At 42.5% G+C, this 25,847-nt stretch overlaps 1 protein-coding gene across 1 annotated transcript in view; it reads right to left on the bottom strand.

The window, feature by feature from the left end:
- TET3 (tet methylcytosine dioxygenase 3) overlaps positions 1-25,847 on the bottom strand; it is a 348,515-nt gene that overhangs the window by 51,558 nt on the left and 271,110 nt on the right. The window contains exon 6 of the mRNA XM_030201791.1: positions 6,147-6,240. Coding sequence (XP_030057651.1) covers positions 6,147-6,240 — 94 coding nt within the window. The remainder of the gene's footprint in view (positions 1-6,146; positions 6,241-25,847) is intronic.

Here is a 25,847-nt window from a genome sequence, read left to right as displayed (position 1 = left end):
ATGTTCTATTTCATGTGGAAACTCAAAAGAGTAAAACCTTTCTTCCTGAAATACATATTCCGCACCCTGGTACAGTCAATGGTAATAAGTCATCTCGATTACTGCAATGCACTGTATGCAGTCTGCAAAGAGCAGAACATCAAAAAACTCCAAACTGCCCAGAATACTGCGGCCAGACTCATATTTGGAAAAATCAAATATGAAAGCGCAAAACCCTTAAGAGAGAAACTACACTGGCTCCCACTTAAGGAACGTATTGCATTCAAGATCTGCACAATGGTACACAAAATCATTCACGTAGACGCCCCAATCTACATGTTCAACCTTGTGGACTTACCTCCCAGAAACGCCTCAAAATCATCCCGCAAATTTCTCGACCTGCACGTCCCCAACTGCAAAGGACTAAAATACAAGACGATGCATGATACCACCTTCTCCTACATGAGCATGAAGTTATGGAACGCACTACCTAGAGACCTAAAAACAATCAACGAAACAACTATCTTTCGCAAATCACTCAAGACATATTTCATCAACAAAGCCTACAATGAAAACCCAGAACCATACTAATCCACCTCTGAAAACCCATTGTCTAATATACCTACTAAATTCCTTCCTTCTTCTCTGTACTTCTTCCCTTAATTAATCTATGCACAACAATAATTGTACCTGACATCCAGGATTAACTGTGTGTAACAAAATTATGTAAGCCACTTTGAGCCTGCAAATAGGTGGGATAAGGTGGGATACAAATGCAATAAATAAAATAAATAAAAAATAACGGTAAGAATCAAAAAACATTTTTTTTTGCATGGTAACTTCCTTGGAGAAAATGTGCTACTTATGATCTGCACCTGCTGTTGGGGGGAGGGGGAGAGATAGGGTTTTTATGGACGCAGAGCAAGTTTACAGTTACTGTATAAGGACTGACATACTGTATTGAACCAATGGTTCGTGAGGGTCATGTATGAAGTGTGTCATGGATGCAAACATCGTCCATCAAGTGTGTTCTGACTGAAAAAAGGTTGAGGATCACTGGGTTAAGCCAAGGCACTAAGATAGTATCCTGGCACCTGGGATTTCCTGCCTCCAAATTTTTCCAAACTTTTGTGCTGCCAGTGCCCAGAGACCATCTTCCATTTGCCTACAGTCATTCAGCCCCCACTGTCCCTTTACTGCTGACACAGGTGTTGCAGCCCCAAGGATTTTAACTTGGCCCATCATGCCCCATCCTGCCCTAGCCACACCCCCTTTAACCTCCCCAAACACCTGAGTCACTGGCCTTGGGACCTTGACTTATCCAGTTTTCTAGAAATCCATAGTAAATTCACGATAAGTGCATGCATTGCCTTTGCTATATGCAAACCTCTCATGTACATTAATGATGGATATTCTTTGAAGGAGTAAACAAACATGTGGACAAAGGGGAGCTGGTTGATATTGTATATCTGGATTTTCAAAAGGCGTTTGACAAGGTACCTCATGAAAGGCTACAGAGGAAATTGGAGGGTCATGGGATAGGAGGAAAAGTCCTATTGTGGATTAAAAACTGGTTGAAGGATAGGAAACAGAGAGTGGGGTTAAATGGGCAGTATTCACAATGGAGAAGGGTAGTTAGTGGGGTTCCTCAGGAGTCTGTGGTAGGACCGCTGCTTTTTAATATATTTATAAATGATTTAGAGATGGGAGTAACTAGCAAGGTAATTAAATTTGCTGATGACACAAAGTTATTCAAAGTCGTTAACTCGCAACAGGATTGTGAAAAATTACAGAAGGACCTTACGAGACTGGGAGACTGGGCGGCTAGATGGCAGATGACGTTTAATGTGAGCAAGTGCAAGGTGATGCATGTGGGAAAAAAGAACCCGAATTATAGCTACGTCATGCAAGGTTCCACGTTAGGAGTTACGGACCAAGAAAGGGATGTGGGTGTCGTCATCGATAATACACTGAAACCTTCTGCTCAGTGTGCTGCTGCGGCTCGGAAAGCGAATAGAATGTTGGGTATTATTAGGAAAGGTATGGAAAGCGGGTGTGAGGATGTTATAATGCCGTTATATCGCTCCATGGTGCGACCGCACCTTGAGTATTGTGTTCAATTCTGGTCGCCGCATCTCAAGAAAGATATAGTGGAATTGGAAAAGGTGCAGCGCAGGGCGACTAAAATGATAGTGGGGATGGGAAGACTTCCCCATGAAGAAAGACTAAGGAGGCTAGGGTTTTTCAGCTTGCAGATGAGACAGCTGAGGGGAGACATGATAGAGGTATATAAAATAATGAGTGGAGTGGAACAGGTGGATGTGAAGCATCTGTTCACGCTTTCCAAAAATACTAGGACTAGGGGGCATGTGATGAAACTACAGTGTAGTAAATTTAAAACAAATCAGAGAAAAGTTTTCTTCACCCAACTCGTAATTAATCTCTGGAATTTGTTGCCGGAGAACGTGGTGAAAGCGGTTAGCTTGGCAGAGTTTAAAAAGGGGTTAGATGATTTCCTAAAGGACAAGTCCATAAGCCGCTACTAAATGGACTTTGGAAAAATCCACAATTCCAGGAATAACATGTATAGAATGTTTGTACGTTTGGGAAGCTTGCCAGGTGCCCTTGGCCTGGGTTGGCCACTGTGATGGACAAGATGCTGGGCTTGATGGACCCTTGGTCTTTTCCCAGTGTGGCATTACTTATATATTTATCCTGAAAACCAGAATGCCAAGGTATGTCCTTGGGACTGGGTTGAGAAACACATGTTTAAATTATTGAATTGCATTTGACCCCAAGGCAGGGGGGGCAGGGCATGTGGGAGGTAGGGAAGGGACAGTGCAGATGGGAGGTGGGGATGTGGCGGGGGTGCAAAAACAAAAATTGGTCCAGGGTGCCACAACCTCTTGAGCCAGCCCTGACTGTTCTTACCGTTTCCATACAAAAGCTGGACACTTGGAGGCAATGGTTTAGACCTTTGAGATCTAAGACTGCCTTCCTTTCTCGGGGAAATTAAGTAGACAGAATTTCTTCCTTGACCCTGGTCACACTGGGGAACTGGAATAATGGTTCAGAGCACCAGCAAGGAATCTACAGTAGCCTGGTCACTCCTTTCTTCTTGCAGTCTCGTTGTAGAATATCCAGAACCCACTGGTCTGATGTGATTTTGGCCCACTTCTCCCAAAACTCCTGAAAATTTCCTCCCACTGGAGGAAGAGAAGAATGGACCAGCCTTGCATCATTGCGAAGCTTAGGAGGCATTGAGCGCCCCTCAGTTGAGACTACTTCCTGTTTGCACAAAAGGTAGACTGGCATGCCTGAAAGTGGGACCTCTTACCATATTACTGACAACCATGCCGATACCGTCTGCTGTCTCAAGATCGAGAGTCCCCCTGAATACAGATGACCAGAAGCTTTTGGCTTATCCTCCAGCAACTGCTGAGGCTTAGTTTCCCCCAGTTCTTTCACAAAGTTACCGAGATCTTCTCCAAATAGTCACTTGCCCTAAAAGTGCAGTTTAGCTAGATGTGACTTTGATGCTGCATCCGCTGCCCAATGTCACAACCAGAGCTGTCAACATGCCATAAATAGCATCCACCAAGCAGACCAACCCCTCTTCCAGCTGGGTGTTGTGGTGCTTGTCTTGTGTTGCAGACTGCTGATGCCACTTCAGGCATGCACTTACGAACTAGCTGCATACTGTTGCTTGAAGGCCTAAAGTGGTCACTTCAAATGCTTGTTTCTGCAAGCATTCTAGCTTTCTATCCTATAGCTTTTCTAGAGCAATGCCCCGTTCCACTGGCAAGGTGGTCTTCTTAGTCACTTCCGTACCAAGGGAGTCCACCCTGGGAAGCTGCCCTTTCTCTTTCACCTCCAGAGCCAATGGGTAGAGGCGAGCCATGGCTCTTTCCACTCTCAGCCCTGCATCCGGTGAGACCCATTCCACTATAATCAGCTCCTGAATGTCTAGATGAATCGGGAAGACCTTAGAAGAACCTCTAAGCCCTCTTACGATCGTCAAAGATGGAACTCCTGATGCCTAAGTAGAAGGCTCCTCAATGCAAAGCACTGCCCATGTCAGGGGCAATGGAACACCTTTTTGTTTGGGGGTGCCCAAGTTCCGCCCCAGACCACATACCCAGCTCTGCCCTAGACTCCACCCCAGCTCCAACCTAGACCCTGCCCCCATGATTCTACTAATTCTAATATCATTTCTTCCATTCATTCTTCATATACATGGTATATAAACTTAATAATACACTTATAACCACAAAATTAAACTAACTACACAAGTCACAAAGCACACTGTATGCAGAGAAAAATACCATACGAAATGGCTTCCTCTAGAAGAATGCAAGGGGGAGGGGACCGGGGAGGCCGTGCTGCATCCACACTGGCCCCATGTGCTGCTGCACTGCACAGAAGTTTCTCTGAATCAGGTTGAATGGGACACTTTTTAGGGCAGCTTAGTAAACGGACCCCTTAATTTTAATTTTAAATCTGGTTCTTGTGATTTTATGTATATTTTTATGCATTTGTTTTAATATATATTTTTTAAAAGTTTTGTATATATTGTATGATTAATTATTTGTTCACTGCTTCGACTGTTAAGGTATAGGGGTATATAAATTTTGTACATAAATAAAATCCTTAAAAGTAAGAAAGAGAATTTGGAACTGTGATGTATATTGCACACAAAGCCAGTGAAAAGCAACTGAATGGTAGGTGAAAGTTAAAATTTGTACTGATTTTGAAGAATTCACACATGATCTTTGTTCACATATTTTCAGAAAAATGTTTATGATCCGAGAACCAGAATTTGATACAGGCTTCTTCTACATTAAAAACTCTTTGATCCAGTCCAGAGAAAAATCTGTGCAGTAGCAAACATGGCTAGTGTGGATTCAGCACAGCCTCCCCAGTCCCCCTCCCCCCATGTGGCTAGTCGGTCTGTCCAACTTAGGCAATCGTTTACCAACTTGAGTGAGCAGCAGCAGCAGCAATCTCCCAGGCGCAGCAGGTAGTCAGCTGAGAGTAGTGGCGGACCGGTGGTGTGATGGCGGTAGCGCCGCGGTAATGTTGGCGACACCAGACGTGCTAGCACCATGGTAATGGCAGGAGCTGGGGGCGAAGGAAGCATCAGCGACAGCATGGTAATGGCAGTGGCGATATGAGGTGCAGTAGCGGTGGCGGTAGTGCCACGGAGACCCAGACAGCAGCAAAAGCAATCGGCAGTGGGCCAGTGGCAGCTGAGAGCAGGCAGCAGGAGGAACTGGACTCTGGAGCAGTCTACACGAGCCAAGGCAGAGGCACTGAAGGGATTACGGGAGCAGGCAAAAAGACGCAAACGTCTAAAGGTGCCTTTAGATGTTCGCATCTTTTTGCCTGCTGTCGCCTAAGTGTAGCAGTTTGCCTGTTGCCTTCTTCTCAAGCCTTCACATCCCTTTTTGTGATTCTAGTCCAAACCATTCTTCTAGGCCAGTGCTTTCCAACATTTCCAAGCCCAAGGCACACTGATATATTCAAGAATGTTGTGCAAAACCTCAGCCTCCAAAAAATTGGAAGGGGGGAGGACTCCAATGTCCAAAAGAAAAGCCAAGGCAATGGGAAAACCCCCACTGGAGGCTGGAAGAGTTCAAAGAAGGTGGCTCAGGAAGGGGTAGAGAAGGACGGACTGTATGTAACGTGTATGCTGCACAATGCAGGGCCCCACCATGCTGCCTATTAATTCCTACGTACTGGGGCTCATGCTGTATTTATTAAAGATAGAGGCATGTGCGACTACATGTGTGCTCAGAAAGAGTTCCTGCATGTTTAAGCTACCACTCCTGTCTCTTGTTGCTGGGAGGTGCTAAGAATGGAGCTCATGTGCTGATCTGGATCCAAGCATTAGGCAACAGTGATTTTTATCATGTAACACTCTTGACCAGGTCTGAGGACACACCAGTTGACCATGGCATACTGATTGGGAAACACTGTCGTAAGTAGCAGCATGGAAACCAAGGCGCACACATAATGCTGTCCCTCCTCCTGCTTTTACATGAAGTAGTCTGCCCAGCCAGGTATACCATCCCTCATTCACATCCCTTTTGGTGGTTTTAGTTTTAAATACAGAAGCCAGGAACCTCACTCACATTATCACATAATGCTCTGAAAATGGTACTTACCCATTTAGCAATAGGACAGCCGCGGGAACTTTTGCCCTCCTTCCCTGTGTAAATCACCTTCTCAATTCTGATTGCTTTCCCTTTCTCGCCATATCTAGTAAAGAAAAGGACTAATGTCAAAAGAAAAACATATGGAACTGAAATCTTGGACTGGAGTAAAAAATAAGGGCATCTTGTCTGGCATATAGCATGAGTGGGTAACAGCTGGCCGGGTTGAATACCCACAGTGGTATCAGAGGGCTGTGGCGCTTGCTTTGAGTGAGGGCACTAAAAGCACAGTTTTAAAAGGAGCAGAACTCACACCACCTAATAACCACCTACATAGGTGCCAACATTTCAAAATGACTGAAGGTGCCAAACACAATACAAATTATCTCCCCTTGGAACAATGAAGGAACTTGCGCTATACTGGGGGTGCTCAGCACCCATAGTGCTGGCTCCCATGACTAACTTGCACAACAGATATGGAGGAACAGGGCCAGATCTGAGATGCTGAAGCAGTGGAGAGGGAAAGTTTCTCCCCCAAGGATCATCAAGCATGGTCCTCACAGCAAGCAGAATCAGGCTCCTGGTTCCTGGATATTTGGTGCCCTAGGCAGTTGCTTGGTCCCAAATCTAGGCCTACAGAAGAAAGGTATTAATACATCAGAAATAAGGTTGCCAACTTGATCCAGATTCGCCAGACATGGTTGATTCAGTCGTGGGTTTATTCTACTGCATGCAGGGACTTAGGCAATGCAATGGGGAAATCAGAACTACAAGTCTCTGCATGCAGTGAGGTAAACCCTGGGCAGAATCAACCCTGTCGGGAGAATCTAAGTCCAGTTAGCAACCACAATCAGAAAGTTGGGGGGTGGAATCACCTATTCCTACGGCTTGCTCACTGGCTCCAAATTTGTCTAACAAGGTTGATCCAACCCTTGTTTTACCGCAGGGATGGGCAACCATGGTCCTCAAGGGCCACAATCCAGTCAGGTTTTAAATATTTCCATAATGAATAATGAGATCTATTTTGTACAATGGAAAAAGTATATGCAAATCAAGCTCTTGCATATTCATCGTGGCCCTTGAGGAATGTGATTGCCCACCCCTGTTTTTCCCTATGGCATGCAGGGACTTATTGTTCCCTTCCTATATGCTGGTGGTGGGAGGTGGGGCTAGTGCTGGGCAGACTTCTACGGTCTGTGCCCTGAAAACGGCAGAAACAGATCGGGGTCGGGTATACACAGAAAGTAGCACATATGAGTTTATCTTGTTGGGCAGACTGGATGGACCGTGCAGGTCTTTTTCTGCCGTCATCTACTATGTTACTTCCTCCTAACTTTGTGGCAGGTGACCTATACTTCCACTAGAGTTCAAGCAAAAAGGTTCAGAAGGAAAATCTTCAGTTTGAAAATATACATTTTATTACGATCACAACATACAGGCAGAAATGCTGCAGTGGTAGCTTCAGACTCTGGAAACTACAGGTCCTCAGACCACCAGTCACCACAAGTGCATTCATGCCCAATGTCCTCAGGAAGACCTGAAGCTAGCTTTATTAAACTGTACTACCATGTTAGCATGCATTATTAGGAAATGGGTCCCACTGCATAAAATGGGACGTGTGGTGAATAACGCACATTAATGTGTCTTAGCGCTTCGTAGAATATGTAGTCCTTGGAGAAGGTCAGGCTCAGCCTTCTGGTAACTTCTTGAAAATTATCTGTTCCCTACGTGGCTTAAAAGTAATCAACTTTGTAAAGGACACACATTTCTACATCAAAGTTGATGTGATTTTGTATGATAAAAGAACATGATGGCAACTACACAAATAACACTTTGTGTCTGCCTGTGACAAGGCCTTTTGCTGGCCCTTTAAATTTAACACTCCAGAAGCTACTGATGTTACTACAGATCAAGTTCTGGAGGGAAGGGCCTAGATGTTTATAAAAGTAAGACTAAGCTTAATAGTCATATAACATAAGCTATCTTTATGGCTTTCAGTCTATAAGGCAGTTTGAACAAAACAAGCAGTGTTGTGACCTGTTTAACAGGTATTTTGACTCACCAGTGTTGTATTTAAAACAAACAGACTATAGGGTGTGGCCTGTTTTACATTAAGATGTTGTGGAGGCATTGTCTAAAATCCTTTTGTTTTCTAATATTATTAGCATTCTCCTACAGACTGTTCCAGAGCTGCCAAGTTACTCAGTTCCAGGAAGGAGACTTTTTGGCCAGTCCTGGGAAGATGAAACATTTCAATATTTTCTGGATGATAAACCACAGCATTATATACCAGAGAGATATGTCCACTGCTTCTGGAGTTCTTCAGACCCAGTCAACCAGTACAAAGCAGGGATGGAACCATGGGTGGGTCATGGATGGTCCCTCCAATTTGGACTGAGGTCCACCTAGTAAGTGGCAGTGATCCAGGCCAATAACAAGAGAACTGAAGGCAATGTCAACATTCACACTGCGTACTACCCACCCATATTATCCTGTGGCTCAACCAAAAAGTCAGTTTTGGTTACACCACTCGCACAAAGTGCTTAAAGCTGCCTATATAGCCCATCCCCTAAAGGATACATGGTGATCAGCAATGACAGCTCCTAGATCAGGCTGAAAAAAAACTCTAACCCCTAAATCAAAGCTGATTTTTGGGCTTATCTATTCTGAGACTCCTTAAACTTGCTGAAGGCTGCACGATGTTACTACCATGTGGAAGGCCCCCATTTGCTCTCTGAGTAGGCTAGAGATTGCTATAGTCAAATAATTCTTACTTATGTAACTACTGAAATGGCCTACAAAATAACTACATACAAAGCGACAAACAAACAAAACAGCAAAAAGAAAAAAATCATTATTCACCACCAACACATGATAACTATTCCAAAAAGTAATATTGGTGAACTGCCAGTTTTGGTGGTATCTTTATAGTCTAAGTTGCTTTATATGTTTTTGTGCACTGATTAAACTGAAGCAGTTGGCTATCTTAACCCAAATGTTTGGGCTGGTGCCACTGCATGATATGAGAACAATATAAAAATTTTTGTAAAATATTTTTAAAGATTTTGTATACAATTTTATATTGGAGGTTTTTCTTATGTTTATCACTTTTTCTCATTTTGCTTATTATTTATTTTCCCTTTGTCAGTGTGCATATCCCTTGCTTAACGATGATGACACATGGGTGCTTAGATTTAGTGTCTGTGAATCAGAGTTCCAGAAAGAGCCATGCACAAGAGTATCAAAGTCCTTAGATAGTTATGAATGAGAGCTCATTGTCCCAGATCTCATCCATAGTTCTGATTAAGTGGAGTAGTTATTAATGTGTGTTAAGGAAATAAAATACAGATGTTGCCACATAATGCATGTTAAATATTAAATTGAGTGTTGTTTTTCTAATTAAGGCAAGTTAAATAATGATATGCAAAGCACCTCATTATTATGCAAAATGAATAACACAGCTTACATTTGACCTTGCAAGCTGTGTTATTCATTCCATCCCCCAACTCCGAGGGGACCTCTTAACGGGCCAGTGCCTGGGTTCAATATGGTACCAAAAGGCCTCTAGTTACGGTAGTCCCATGGTACTACTGCTAGGAGTCAAGCTGACAAACAAGGAAGTACTACTAGGGGTCTTTTGGCACTATTTTGAAACCTGGCACTGACAGAGCAGGAGTGATCAGAGACTGCTTCTGTCTCTCTACTATCAGGGAGACCCTTGGTAGGTGCCTTAGTGCAATGTTGTATAGTAATGAAGTAAAAATAACGAGTTACAATATTTCAATACTTTTACTCGTTACTGAGTACATGATAAGAATGGGCACTTTTACTTGTAATGACGTATTATCTGAACCAGTTTTAAGTACTTTTACCTCACTACATTGCTGTTTTGTTACAAGTAAAATGGCTGAAGAACTCAATTTTCCTTCTCTCTCTCCTCCTCTTCACACAGATCTGACATCTCCCCTTTCCTCCCATGGGGTCCTTAAACTTTGCCTTCAGTCTCTAAAGCAGCAGCAGTAGTTATATAGGCTTCCCCTCTCCGGTCCGGTCTCTCTCTACCTATCCTCACTCCACATGCCTAACAGTCCTCTCCCTCCCCTCATGTGGTCCTTAAAACTTGCCTTTCATAGCTAGCATCCACAGCCGTTAACACAGACAACCTTCAGTAGGCTACAGAGTTGCAGCAGTGAAGACAGGGAAACCTCCGGAGGGCTGCAGGTCCTTCTCTCTGCTGCGCTCCATACATGCAGGAACAGGATGTTACTTCAGAGGAGGCGGGATGTGGCGGAGAGAAGGCCCCATAATCTGTTGGAGGTTGCCTGTCTTCCCTGCTGCAACCTCATAGCCCACTGGAGGTTGTCTGTGTTAACCGCTGCGGCTCTTTACCCTACTGGAGGCTGCCTATCTTCGCTACTGCAGCTCCTTACTCCGTCAAAGGCTGTACTACTACTACTACTTGACATTTCTAAAGCGCTACCAGGGTTACGCAGCGCTGTACATTTTAACATAGAAGGACAGTCCCATGGCCTGTACCCCAACGGAGGCGACCTTTTTCACCGCTTCAGCTGCTACAATAAAAGGCAAGATTTAAGGACCCTGTGAGGAGAGGGGGAAGAGACAGAGAAAAAGGCCAGATCTGTTGAGGAGGGAAAGCTATAGAAACTGGACCTGGGGGGGGGGGGGGGGGGGGGAAGCTGAACCCAATTGGAGAGGGAGCAGAGGATGAGAGAGGTCTTTTACCATGTGAAAATCAATATCTCAGGGAAAAGCACATTACCCTATTGCTGATGTAAATGCTAAACTGTCACACATATGTATTGTAGCTTCAAGGTACTCCTGGTGAAAGCCAACTCTAGTTCTCTGCTGAGAGCAGCATGATATAGATTATTTTCACATTTATCGTAATGCAATTTGTATTGAGTATTTTTCTCAAATATATATTCCAAACTGCTATCAAAATATAATCTGTTCCATTTTCAGATTCTCACCATCCATTTATAATGATTAGTCACTCAGCTCATAAACATGTAGGCTAAATTATATTCTCTCACTTCTGTGCTAAAGTCTGAATTACAGCTCCAAACTGATTGTGAATACCTGGCCAAAGATTTTGTAAGAAACTGTAAAATGCATGGGTAGGGCAGTGGGGATTCTACATTGTGCAGTTTCAGCAGAAACCCTGACTGTACATTTACCCCCATTTACTAAGCATTAGCGCACCGCAGCCACTAGCACGGCTTAGTAAACAGAGGAATTAGTTGTGATGATAAAAATTCATCTCATTTGCTAATAGACAATACTGACTGATTTACAGTGAGGTAATAATGTCCAATGCTATTACCAGGGTATTGCTCAAACTTTTCAAAAGGTGGCTATCTAATAAGGGGCAAAAAATAAGAAATGAAATCTGTAAGATGTTGTCAATTTAGCAAACCCCTCTCATAGTACTATGTTTTATTTTGATTGTTTTTTTTTTTGTAAATCATCACCTTTTTAAAACAATATCCTAAATACATCACAAAAACCCTAATCATTCATAGCACAGTGGTTCCTAAACAAAAATGAGGACATTATAACGCCTTTGTATTGCTCCGTGGTGCGACTGCACCTCAAATACTGAGTTCAGTTCTGGTCACCGCATCTCAAACAAGATATAGTGGAATAAGAAAAGGTACAGAGAAGGGTGGCAAAAATTATAAAGGGGATGGGACGACTTCCCTATGAGGAAAGGCTGAAACGGCTAGGGCTCTTCAGCTTGGAGAAAAGGTGGCTGATATGAGATATGATAGAGGTCTATAAAATAATGAATGGAGTGGAACAGGTAGACGTGAATCGCTTGTTTACTCTTTCCAAACATATTAGGACTAGGGGGCATGCAATGAAGCTACAAAGTAATAAATTTAAAACAAATCTGAGAAAATATTTCTTTACTCAACGTGTAAATAAACTCTGGAATTCATTGCCAGAGAATGTAGTAAAAGCGGTTAGCTTAGTGGGGTTTAAAAAATGTTTGGATGGCTTCCTAAAGGAAAAGTCCATAGACCATTATTAAAATGGACTTGGGGAAAATCCACTGCTTATTTCTAGAATAAGCTGCATAAAATGTATTGTACTGTTTTGGGATCTCACCAGGTACTTGTGACCTGGATTGGCCACTGTTGGAAACAGGATGCTGGGCTTAATGGACCTTTGGTCTGTCCCAGTATGGTAATACTTATGTATTAATATGTACTGTTCTGGGGAACCACCAGCCAGTTGGATTTTCAGGATATCCCTATTGAATATGCATTAACCCACAATCTCGAGTGTCACTTGATATCCTGTTATGATCTATTAATAATCCTCTAACAATAACAGTTCTAAAATTCACCAAATACTTTCAAAGTATAATCAAAAATATTTTATTCATATTTATTTATCTCTAAATCAAAGTACATAGCCCTAGTTACCGTGCAATCATTCACTCACTCTATCATACTTCACTCTGTACCAGTATACAACGGGTGTTTGCTGAATAACACATTTACATCCCTAATGACCTAAACTAATACAAATATGAACTAACCTCTGCCAAACTCTGCATTTACTAGTTAATGCTTAGAAGCTTGCATATCTAAGCTTTGCCTCAAGGCAGTCCACTTTGAAACCTCTTTATGAGTTCATGCGGACCTATAAAGGTCACTGAAAACACAGTCTGTTATAAATGTCTCTCCAGTCGCTGAAGAAAAACAGCTTAGATATGCAAGCTTCTAAGCATTAACTAGTAAATGCAGAGTTTGGCAGAGGTTAGTTCGTATTAGTTTAGGTCATTAGGGATGTAAATGTGTTATTCAGCAAACACCGTTGTATACTGGTATAGAGTGAGTGAATGATTGCACGGTAACTAGGGCTATGTACTTTGATTTAGAGATAAATAAATATGAATAAAATATTTTTGATTATACTTTGAAAGTATTTGGTGACTTTTTGAACTGTTATCATTAGTTAGAGGAATATTGAATATGCATGAGAGAGATTAGCCTATAATGGACGTAGTAGGTATGCAAATCTTTCATACGCATGTTTAGTAGGGGTATTCCTAAAAATATGACTGGCTGGTGGTCCTCCAGGATAAGTTTGAGAACCACTGTCAGAGCAGATTCTAAACATGGGGGAAGATAATGGACAGAAGGCCCTGGAAAGAGACACTGGGACCAAAGCAAATGGAAAAACAATGTTCAGACAACAAAGGTTGACAAATACTTTGTTTTGCCTTTACTAATTGTAATATGCCAGTTTTTGGAAATGTGTATCTCTCCAACCCCTGTTCAGCATCTGACAAATTTAGTTTCTGTTTCTCTATTATTGCTGTACATGCAGAGTTTGACTGCACAAGTTTTCAGATTTTTTTTTGTATAGTCTCTATACATCTCTCTTTGAAGCCTTCATCCCCCAGGTTAATGAGTGATTCAGAGTCATTTGACAATATGGAACATCGCTGACATCAATGTTTAAGCTGAAAAGTATAGATGGAAATACTGTCATCCTCGTATGCTTATTATGCACGCCGAAATACACAGAATGTCGAGCATTTGCTAATTCATCATCAAATTTGAAAAACATGTTCAGACAGCGCATCCTCACCAAGTGGCAACATATGAAAAATTAACATTAAATGTGAGAAAGCAGAAACAAGAAGTAAAATGTGATTCCTCAGTAAACCAAATGAAGCAGCAAAAACTATAAACTTCATCATGCAAACAACAGTGGATTGTCTTGTCTTAAATTTTGCTGTTCAGGGAATGCAGCCTATGAGAACAGTGGAGTTGCCTGCATTTGTTGAACTGGTTACTAGTCTCCAGCCAAACAGAACAGTGATGAATCAGATGGCAAAGTGAGGCACTGGATGTCTGTGGAACTTTCAAATCCAGTAGAAATTGTGTTTAAGAGCTTCCTCATCATCAGTGATGTGAACGCCATACATTAAACCTGGTATCTACTATTGATGCTGACAAAGCTGAAAGTGATTTGGCCCACAAGAAAATATCTTGGAGTGCATTTACTAAATGCCAAAGATTTTGGAATAAATATGGATGATCTCCATTGGATGCTGATAAAGTAACTGATTCTTTTGGACTGGGTCTCAAGAAACCAAACCAGACATGATGGAACTCTGTATACCTGGCAGTTGAGAGACTTGTTCAATTGATCCATCAGCATGGTGAAGATAGATTTGATGCTGTTTGAACTAGAGAGTTGCACGGGGACAGAAATCTTACCCATCCCCGCCCGTCCCTGCTGGAATCTTACCCGTCCCCACCCATCCCCACTGGAATCTTACCCATCCCCACCCATCCCCGCAAAAATTTAACCCATCCCCGTAAGAATTTAATAGTACATAAAAGAAAGTTCCAGTCAGCTCCCTCAGTCTCTCTCTGGATTTGAGCCACAGCACTGTAGGCAAGGAAGGAACAGAAGTTGGAACTTGGAACACTCTGGTGCGCACATGTAAGATTTGTCTCTGATTCACTGGCAGTGTGTGCTGAGAGGTTGCCACATGCACGCGCCAGTAGGTCAGGTGACATCTGATCCTCGTGCGTGTGTCAGAGCTGAGGTCTGTGCACCAGCCTGGGAGCAAAGAGGATTAATAGTAACATAGTAAGTGACAGCAAATAGACCTGAACGGTCCATCCACTCTGCCCAATAGTAACACTCATGATCAATTCATCATTAAATCAACGAGTGTGATATTATATACTTGATTATGGTCTTTCTTTCATGTTTCTGGAACAAAGACCACAGAAGTCTATCTGGCCCCATCCTTATGTTCCAACTGCTGGAGTTGCCATCGAAGCCCACTCCAGCCTATTCATGTTCTCATTTGTGGGACACAGACCATAAAAGTCTGTCCAGCACTGTCCTCATGTTCCAGCCACTGAAGTTGCTGTCTAAGCCCTTTCCAGCCCATCCTACACCAGATCGCCATGTATGAGACACAGACCATACAAGTCTGCCAGGTATCAGCTCTAGTTCATCACAGCCAGAGTCGCCATCTAAGTGTCACTTGACATATCCACACACATGCAGCCATTTAAGGTTAGCACGCCTTTTTGAATTCCGTCATCATTTGCGACTCTACCACCTCCTTAATGGAAGACTTTCCACATTTATGCTGTTAAAGCAAGGAAGAAGAGGAGGAGAAGGAGGAGACAGCACTCAAATAAATTGGTATTCGGTAGATGAGAGGCTGGTGCAGGTGCAGCTTACACTTCCACGGGAAGCCCACAGAACTGGTTCCATCCCCGAACTGCCTCCGTCCCCGCGGGAACCCCGCAGAACTGCTTCCATCCCCGCAGGAACCCCGCAGGAACTGCCTCCGTCCCCGCGGGAACCCCGCAGAACTGCTTCCATCCCCGCGGGAACCCCGCAGGAACTGCCTCCATCCCCGCGGGATTCCCGCGGGGACAGAAGCCATGCAGCTCTCTAGTTTGAACTAAACTGGAAGTTCCAAGACTGACTGCAGGTGAGTTGACTTTCTTGGTAGATTATGTTTCTGTAATGAAACCTGTTGCTCAAATTTTGAGCATCCTTCAGTCAGAAAAGAAGATGTTCATGGCTGACTTGCTGCCGACCATTGCCAGACTTCATCAGACACTCATCGGCAAGAAAGCATCAACGACAACTTGCAAGCTGCCCTCGTAAATGCAATTGATCAATGCTTCTCTGATCTAATTGATGATTCAGAAGCCATTTTAGCAGCAATCTTGCATCTCAAGTTTCGCACAGGGTGAACTGGCAGTGAGAGCACTTTGGACAAGGGTCTTCAGCATATCAGACACCTGCTTGATACAGTTCCTAATCAATCTTCACATGATTTGATTACTTATAAAGCAGATAATAGTGACGATGATGATGATAAAGCATTCTTTGCTATAAGGAAGTTAAGTGTTCCAAAGAGTCCCTTAATCAATACCTGCAGACCTAGTCAGATGACATCAACAGTATTGCAGTTTGGCCTGATTTGAAGGAACCGTTTATCACACTGAACAGTTCATTTCCTGCCAATGCAGCTGCTAAATGCCTTTTTAGCTGTGCTGGTTTAATAATGACTCATAAGCGCACCCACATGAGCGACAGTCATTTTCAGAATTTAGTGTCACTAAAAGCATACAAGTGGATTGAATTGTAGAGGATAAAAATGTTAACAGTAGTTTTATTCATTGGTCCAGATATTCAGACCACAGGAGATAGCTGGGCTATTTCTCGCAGTCTGTGCTGAACCTGGATATTCAATGCTGAGCCATTTCTGGTGACCGGCATTGAATATCCAGGGTTTTTTTGGATGGTTTGAAGATAATCGGCTCTGACAATATTCAGACATAGTAGGTTATCTTTAAACCAGCCAACGATATACCAGGGTTTGATGCGGCCAAATGTGACTGCCAAACTCAGTTTAAAAATCAGCGGATAGCCGGTTATATCACGTGATATAACCGGTTATCTGTCAGCCACTAACCACGGATATTCAGCAGAGGATAGCTGGTCATCTCCTGTTGAATACTGGCAGATAACCAGTTAAGTGCTATTTAACCGGCCGGCATCTGTTCTGACTGGTTAAATAGTGCTAAATATTGGGCGGATTGTCTTAAATTCTAGCAAGTGTATTGCCTATTAAAGAACATTGGTGTAGACCTTCTTTTTTTCCTTTCATTAAAGGGGTTGCAATTGTTTTGGTAGACACTTTTAATAAGTATCCGAGTGTCCGGATAGACAATCAATTGTATTTTTGGGGTCACTTTACTAAGGTGTGCTGAAAAATGGCCTGTGCTGTTGTAGGCGCGTGTATTGGGCACATGCAGGTCCATTTTTCAGCGTTCCTGCAAAAAAGGCCTTTTTTTGGCCGAAAATGGCCGTGTGGCAAAATAAAAATTGGCGTGTGTCCATTTTGGGCCTGAGACCTTACCGCCACCCATTGATGTAGCGGTAAGGTCTCACAAGTTAACCAGGCGGTAATCATCAGCACGTGTACACTGCTGATTACCACCCGGTTAGCGCCATGTGGTAGAAAATTTTAAAAAATATCTGCCACATGTATCAAACACGTAAAAAATGAAATTACTGCCCAGGGCACGTGGTAGCCGGGTGGTAGTTCTAAATTGATGCATGTTGGACATGCATTGGTGCCCACGCACCTTAGTAAAAGGGCCCCTTTGTAAACAAGTTTCAGCTGTTTTCAAAACATGTTTCTATATCTTTAGGTAATTTTGGGAGCTTTGACCTTTTCTTACTGAACCAGCACAACATACAGTGATTTTCTTAAGTCCTGCATTACTTGGCCAAAATCTGGTTTTAGCCTTTTAAAACAAATATTGAAGCTATATAATTGAGAATTTTATGATGTTTTGTTCTGATTTGCATTAACATATAGACTTGAACGTGGTTATATACCATCGCTTGCAGTATACATGTTACTGGTTGCTATTTTGAATTTCCACATTATTGTTAAGAGTTGCCTCACTATATTTTTAATATCTACATGTTTTGCTTTTAAAATTTTACCATGAAAAAGGACTGTTTATGCTTTATTTATTGTATTCTTGATTGGCCAGTTTTTACTCTTGTGGACAAGTTGGCATCACTCTGGCATGGAGTGGACAAGCTTCACAAGATGGTTGCATGTAAAAATTCTGTTCCAGGATGCAATTGAGGCAGAGCTCATGCTTTGTCATTGGCTGTCATTTGGATATTTCCACTGGTAACTTGTGCCACAGATTCTCGAATAGCTTTCGTTTTATTTTGTTAAGTGATTTTAATTGATGTTAATCTAGTGTTCACTGCTGTGATACAACTGCCATTAACGGTATATCAAATTTAATAAACAAACACACCAACAAAAACATTTGTAGTCACAGTACTTTTTACTTTTTCTCAAAAAGTGTTATATTAGGCACTAACTTTTTTTACTTTCACTTGAGTACATTTTTAATGTGTTTTTCAACTTTTACATAAGTACTTTGACTTAGTATTCTAAACAACACTGGTTAGGGATGTCTTGCCCTGGGGTGGTGAGCCCTGTTGGTGCTGGATAGGGGGAGGTTGGAAGGTCTTTTTTTTAACATGACCCGTTTAAAAGATAATGGCTCAGACTTTGGGCCAACTATCTTTGTGTTGCTATGGCCAGGAATGCACAATTGGGTCCTTTCACAAATCTGTGCTAGCGTTTTAGCGAATGGTAAAAATCAGCTGATTTCTACCATAAGCAAAAAATGCTAGCGAGGCTTTGTAAAATATCCCCAATGTTCCTGGCTACAGCAACCCAAAATGAAATTTATATGTGTTACTAATCTGTGATACTGAGATACTGCAGGTTGGTGACTCATGCAGTAAATTTTGCTGCATTAAAATGCAGCATTTTTCTGCAGCTTAATTATTACAGCCCTAAGCTGGAAGCCCAAAAGCGCAGAAGGGAACAGCTGAGTTTATACTTTGCACATTGTATATGGAGAGTTTTTGTCTGATCCTTGATCTTTTACCTCATGCTAAATTTTATTAGGTATTGACTGAGTGCTTGTCTGATAAGATTCTATATAGTTTGATTTGAAATTGTGAAATGTTTGTTACAAAAAAAATTCCTTTTATAGAACTGATCTTTTTATTTTATAAATATAATTGTAAACTAAACCAATTTGTTTTAAATTTGGTAAACCTACGTGGTTTTCAGAAGAAAAGTGACTTTAGTGCAACAGCAGTATAATAAAAACCTAGCACTGTTTCCGATTAAATCAAGTAGGCCTCATAAGGACAAAAGAAGCCTTTTCCATAATTCTTGCATGACCCCTTTCCAGATTTCACTGCAAAACAGCCAAACACTACTTGATCGCTGGTTTATCCCTTCCCATTCTCACAATTTAATCCTGTATGCTTGCCCTTGACTACTGTCAACAACATCTAAACTGCCAAACTGAGTCAGATGGGGAGAAAACTGCAAGTGTTTAGAGGGAACAAGTGTAGAAACATTCTGTCTTCTGCCACAACAGTCATAATACCTGGATATGTGTTGATGCAAACATATTAGGCACCCTAGGCAAATGTTCAGCCTTGCACCCCCTTATTCTCCTCCCCACCTGAGAATTTGATAAATGTAACAGTTATATCTTGTACCACACTCTTAAAATGGTCCTGTAAAAATGCATTAAAGTTTAAAAGTACACACACAGAGTTATTGAGTATGTGTGGCTAAGACATATCATTGTGCTTCAATTGCAGCTGTCCTTTGCTACTCCCCAAAAGCTGCAATCCTAGGCAGCTACTTAAGTGTGCTTGACAGTTGAACTGGCCCTGCAGGGATACACTCAACCTAGATTGATATCTCTTATTGCTTATAAATATCTTTATATCCACGAAAAGTGTGAACATTCAGAAAAACAGAACAAAGTAATGCCAGCATGCTGAAGAAGAATCAAGACTAGGCTTCCATAGACAATATACATGTGACCTATTAAATAGACAAAGAAATTCTGGACATCTGTTCATACCCCCTACTGGAACTTTTGTTAATTATTATCTTTATTGTTTACAAATGTATTAAATTCCTTTTCAAGTCTAGCTATACACCTGTCGGTACTAAGTCTTAGACCATATGTACTTTGGGTGCAATATTTTTTTCCAACACTGCCCTGCTGCAACCAGGTCCAGAACAGCAGCAGGGAGCAGCTGGTTCTCCAGAGCTGCTGCTCCCGCCTCCCCCTGCAGCCTATAGGCTAGCTAAGCAAAGTCTGACCAATGGGCTAATAGGGGGAACAGAGAGCAGAAGCAGTGTAGGTCTGACAGACTTCCTGCCATAGAGAAGGGGAGACCTGCTGAAACAGATAGAAGAGCTGATGAAGGAGAACAGAACCTGTGAGAGATAACAAAGAGAAAGTGTTGCTGGCAGAGGAGGCTAGCTGTAAAAAGGAGTACTGGCTAATATATATACTGCTCTGGGTGTTTGGAGAGAGTAACCAAAAGAAGGAATAGAACTGAGAAGAGGATGGAGAAAAAGGTGATAGGGAGCTGAGGGAGAAGTGTAGAGATAAGCAGTGAGAGCTGGAAGACATGGGTTGTGAGAGGAAGAGAGGCATAGAGAATAGATGTGGGCTGCAGAGCTGCCGTTACCCATTCCAGGAGGGAGACTTTTTCGGCCGGTGTAAGATTTGTAGTCCATGATTCTATCCATTTAAATCAGTGATGCAGTTCTCATAATGCACCAGGATGAGGTTGACAGAAATCCAGGACTGGCCAAAGTCTCTTTCCCGAAATGGGTAACTTGGCAGCTCTGGGGCTGTGAAAGGGAAAATAGAGTTGAATTGAATGCAAGCTGAGGTGAGGTATGAGCTGTGATACAAAGAGAAGTTGGTGAAGGGTGGGCTGAAAAAAAGAGAAACGGAGATGGGGACAAGGAGAGGTACAGTGTGGGACTCAAAGAGGACAAAGGCTGAGAAAAAGGTTCAGAGAGAGGATTGTGCTTGAAGGGTACAAGCATTAAGGGGTGAAGAGAGGAATGGAAGTAGCAGGATAGGTGAGACTAGGAAAATTTGAGCCGAAGGAACAGTTTCAAAGTGATCAGCTTCTCCTTAGAACTAAGCAAATCCAAGTATGACTGGGTGGGAGATATAATATTGCTAATTGGGCTGAGTCAGTTGTGGGGTGGGCAGCTGGTACTTGCTTCCCCCCACAGCCTTATAATTACTGAGGTAAATAAAAAATGTTTTTTTTGGGTGGGGAGGGGGAGAGGAGGCTGTGGTAGCATGCAAGACCTTGAATAGAAATCTCCCTTTTAGAAATTCCTTTCCCTTTGCGGCTCTGAGACTAAGCTGATTCTCTGGGATTGAACTAGGTGCATAGGAGGGCACTGGGTTATGTAAGCCTAAAGAAGTAGCACAACAGTAGCAGTAGGAAGGGATGATGGGAGACAACTGACAAGAGTTTCTGGGGGAAGCAAAAGGCATATTGCATCACACAATATGTTTCCTGGTTTGCGTCCCTTGCTTTCTTCCGATTTGATTGTTGAATCCTTGCTCCCCTCTTTGCTTTTGGTAAAGCTGTGCAACTACCTCCTAGACGTCAACTTTGGCTCTCTCAGCTAGATACTTATTTGGCCATTGGAGTACTATCATACAGGCAGGCCAGGACACAGTATCTTTGTTTGCACCCATTCTGTGTGTAAATCTCCAAGGTTTCAAGCTGTGATCCTTGCTGGGCTTCCAGGGCTCAGGGTGGGTATGTGGTCTCTGCAGACAAGGGGTTGCTACTGGCCAGGAATCTGGTGGACACTGCTTTTCTCTGGGGTCCTTTTACGAAGCTGCGGTAAAAAGGGCCCTGTGGTAGTGGTGAGGGCTGTTTATCCCACAGCAGATGAGTACCAGGAGTAGTGCTGCAGTGTAGGGGATGAGGAACCAGTTGCAGAAAACAGGAATGTGCTTGGAGCCAGGGAAATGATCCAAATGTTTAATGAGTTCAGTCTGACAATGAAAGAAAAGTCTTTCTTGCAGAGGAGAGAGAGAGACATAGGAATCAGTGAAGGGACAGGTGAGCCAGACATGCATAGAAGGGTAGCTGGCTATGAAGAGATACACTGGAGACTGCTGGCAAGTAGAGGGAAATAGAAGGGCTGGGTCAAGGGGAAGTGAGAAGCAGAACAGGATTAAAATATTTAGGGAGGGGAACTATTAAACTCCTGGTCTCCATATATAAAACATCAAATTATACCTGTGCAGGAGAAAAATTCAAAAGTACAGAGGGAAGGGGGGGGGGGGGGAGATGACAAAGAGGAGAGGGGAGGAAGAAGAAATTAGAGAAACAAAAAAGAGTGGTATAAATAGGCTAAGAATAGTGAGCAGTAGATTGGGGGGGGGGGGGGAGTGTGCTATGTGGATGTACTAGATGGGGACAAGGAGGAGACTGGCTAGATCCTAATTTTGATTTGGCCACATGAGTCTTCCCCATATCCACATTACTTGCCCTCTCCTTGATATTTAAAATACAGGATAGTCACTCAGAACAAACTGTACTTTGTTGTTCTTTTTCTTTTGTTTTTACTGAGGGGGAATTTATGTAGAGTTCATGAGTCCAGCCATCCCCTCCCCCTAGTTTTCAAAAGTTTGCTCCTGTGTCACAGGTTAAGGGTGCACTGTGTGAAGAAGTGTTTTCTTTTGTCAGTTTTTAAACTCCATCCTTTCCCCTCCCCTCCCCTCAAGGTCTCGGTGGACAGGATGCATTCTAAAGGCTGGGTGCCACATAGTTTCATATGCAGATGGTTTTGCCCAAATGCACAAGTGCCCAGAAAAGCACAGACCACAACTCTATGGTTCAATAGGTGTCTTTGCTAACTAGTGGACACTGCTTCTCTCTGGGGTCCTTTTACGAAGCTGCAGTAAAAAGGGCCCTGTGGTAGTGGTGGGGGCTGTTTATCCCAAAGCAGATTAAAAGCCCTCTCCCCCCCCCCCCCAAAAATGACAGTGTGGTAAGATTAGTCTTACCGATTGGCCATGCGATGGGGAGCCCTTACTGCCACCCACTGAGGTGTTGGTAAGGGCTTCCACACTAACTGGGCAGTGTGCAGTGGCACCATGGTAAATATTCCTAAAATATTTTACAGTGCACCGGAAATGGCGTGCACTTGAGCCAGAACTACCGCCGGTGGCCATGTTGGACTGGCAGTAGTTCCGGGTGGCCACATGGCAACCCTTTAGTAAAACAGCCCCTCCATTCCAGTTCTGCCTGTTTTCCATTTTATAAAATATTTATTTTTGTATTTTATTAACTAGTGTAAGGGTCAGTGAAGTGGCAGAAGCCACTGACACAGACAGTCGCTCTCTCCAATTCCAAAAGCACCTCTTTTTTCAGCCACTTACAGAATGCACACACTTTTTGTACCAGGTACTTTTACCTGCAAAAGGACTGGCAAAAAACATGTGAAGGGCAATTCTACAAACTAGATACTAAAATTTACATGCATAAATGTTTGTTTAGAATCATGCATATGTGTGTATATGCACACACTTGACAAGTAGGGAAGGGACAGAGCCACCAAACCAGTACTTACATTATTTTGCCAGTCATCAGCCTTTCCTACATAATATTTTATTTGGCTTTTGCTCACACCTTTTTCAGTAGTAGCTCAAGGTGAGGTATATTCAGGTACATTGATTATTTCTGTGTCCCAGGTGGGCTCACAATCTAAGCTTGTACCTGAGTCAATGGAGGGTTAAGTGACTTGCCCAAGATTACAAGGTGCGGCGGTGGGATTTGAACCGGCCACCTCTGGATTTCAAGACCGGTGCTCTAACCACTAGGCAACTCCTCTACTCTGCCAGTTTGTAATCCTATGTATAGATTATAGGATTGCTCCTCTATGCACATTTGCAGGAAAATTATGTCTTTGCGTGCAATAAGAAAATAATTTATTGTATTTCATCTTTAGTTAAGGGTCAGCTTTGTTGAGATAAGTATACCGCAAGAAAACAAAAATCAGCCAATAAATGGCCACAAAAGGCAATGCAAATAGCTTTTATGGCGTGTGGGTGATGGCACCACCAATAAACAAACGTAGCAAATTCATATTTTCAATTATCTATTTTTACATCATTATTGAATTTAATTATAGTCGGGCCTGATGAATCTGCAAAACTTAGACTTTCCAACCCCTCATTGGTCTTGAGGGGTTACACTTTAGGTAAGCAGGTGCACCCTATAAATTCCAGTGATACTGCTCTCTCCCCTTCCAAATTTTGATTAACTTTTATATGTTCCTATACACTGTCATTCTTGATATATAATGATTTTTTTATCCAAGTTTTGTTAGTTTTCAGTTATAGGCTAGTTCTCTTTAGCTTTTTCTCTATTTCAGAGAGAAAAAAATGTTCTACGACTAATCCTTCCCTCAAGTGGAATGATTCTGATACTTTTCTACCAGGTCTACTTGGTACAGGTCTACTTTTCTTAGGGATTAAGAATTTAAATCCCCCTGATTGTAATGTGGTAAAACCAGGACTGGCTCAGTTCCCCTGGAAATGGATCTGTATGATTTGTCTACTTACAGGGCATTTAATGGTCCAACCCCTATTTTCCCCCCACCCCGGCCCTACCCCTCTACTTCACAAAGGAAACTTGGGATTGTTTAATCAGAGAGACTGAGAGGTCTGCAGCTAGTCAACACTGGTGCTGTGGACTTGTCAAATGAAGCCCTAAAACCTAACTGCTATAAATTGTTAGCATATGGTCAGAGTGAGGCCCTCAGGAACAGAGAAAAGGGACCTGATACTGTACTGAGACATCAGTCTAAGATTTCCAGCAGTGATTACTGGACCAGGTGCTGTATATGAACCCCTCCCCCCCCCCCCCCCCCCCCCTTGTTTACTGTCTATGCAGGGCAGCTTGTGTGTTCCACCTTTTCAACTCCAATTCTGGTTACACACCACCTTTTCATTGCATGCATTTGTAGTTGTGATTTCCCAGACAAAAGTGTGGGGACTATAAAGATCAGCACCAGATCAACCCAGAGAATATATGTAGCCACTTGGCAGGACTTGAGAAAACCTGCTGAAGCTACTAGTCCCATTCACTATTTCAGAAGTCAAACTAATCCTGAGACCACCCCAGAACAGCTGCTGCTTTTTCTTGTCTAATTATATTTTTTTCTGCAGATTTAGTTTTCTCAGCTGGAGTCCTGTAATTAGGTGAAACTGAATCATCTGAAGTTGAGTTCAAAGGAAATGTGTCTACTGATGTGCTCTAAAGCTTAGGTTTCTTGGGCTTTTTATTGCATTACTGTCTGATAGCGTATGGTCACTTCTTAAAAATGACAAAGATTCAAAAATATTTACTCTTCACTAAGCATTCAAAGATGAAATTATTTCTTTAAAAAAAATGCCTGCTTTCAGTGGGAAGATGCTGCTGCTAAGATGTCAGCAGTTGCTACTAAGGCTTCCTCCGCTCTCTTGGTCATGCATTTTCATTTACTCAGTCTATAAAGATGCAAGATCAGAGCAAGGCTGAACAGCTTGCTGTGGTCAGTTTTATAAGCTTGAAGGAGGAAGAGAAGGTAACATTCCATATTAAGCTTCCTGCAGGATGTTCACTAGGGGTAGGGAGGAAAGGGTATTAAATGAGAACTTAATATTTCTAGAACAGTGGTTCTAAACCAGTGTGTCCCCGAGAAATGGGAGGTGTATCACAGAAAATTAAGTGTAGATAGCAAGCCTGTGTTTCCTTTACAACCATCACTGATTGCTTGCAAGCTGGGAACACCAGCAATCTTGAGAATCAGGTTCTTGAAATCCCAGTAACTGGTCCCTATTTCTGCTTCCCCAATAATAACTGCTACCTCCAGCCCCAATTGAAAATGTTGCAGGTCTGCTGTCCATAAGATCTGTTTGCTATATAGTTTCTGAGTAGCATATTTGTGTTGCTTCACAGTATCTGGCAGCGGAGGGATTTTGTGTTGCTATTACTGAGGTCACACCAGAATTTGAATAAATATCTGACATGAGAAATCTGGGACTGATGTGCAACATACAGCTTTTTGATATGGGGGGGTGGGGGTGAGTAAATTCATACTAAAATTATAATTAAACAATGAAATAATTAGGTTGCTTTGTTCAGCTGTGAATTTTAGTGTTTGGTGTGTCACAACAGAAGAAAGGTTGAGAACTACTGTTTTGTACATATATGTATTGGAAGTAAACAAATTTA

The sequence above is a fragment of the Microcaecilia unicolor genome, chromosome 4 (assembly GCF_901765095.1).
Source record: "Microcaecilia unicolor chromosome 4, aMicUni1.1, whole genome shotgun sequence".
Classification (NCBI taxonomy): domain Eukaryota; kingdom Metazoa; phylum Chordata; class Amphibia; order Gymnophiona; family Siphonopidae; genus Microcaecilia; species Microcaecilia unicolor.
This window is presented reverse-complemented; position numbering and strand designations above follow the sequence as displayed.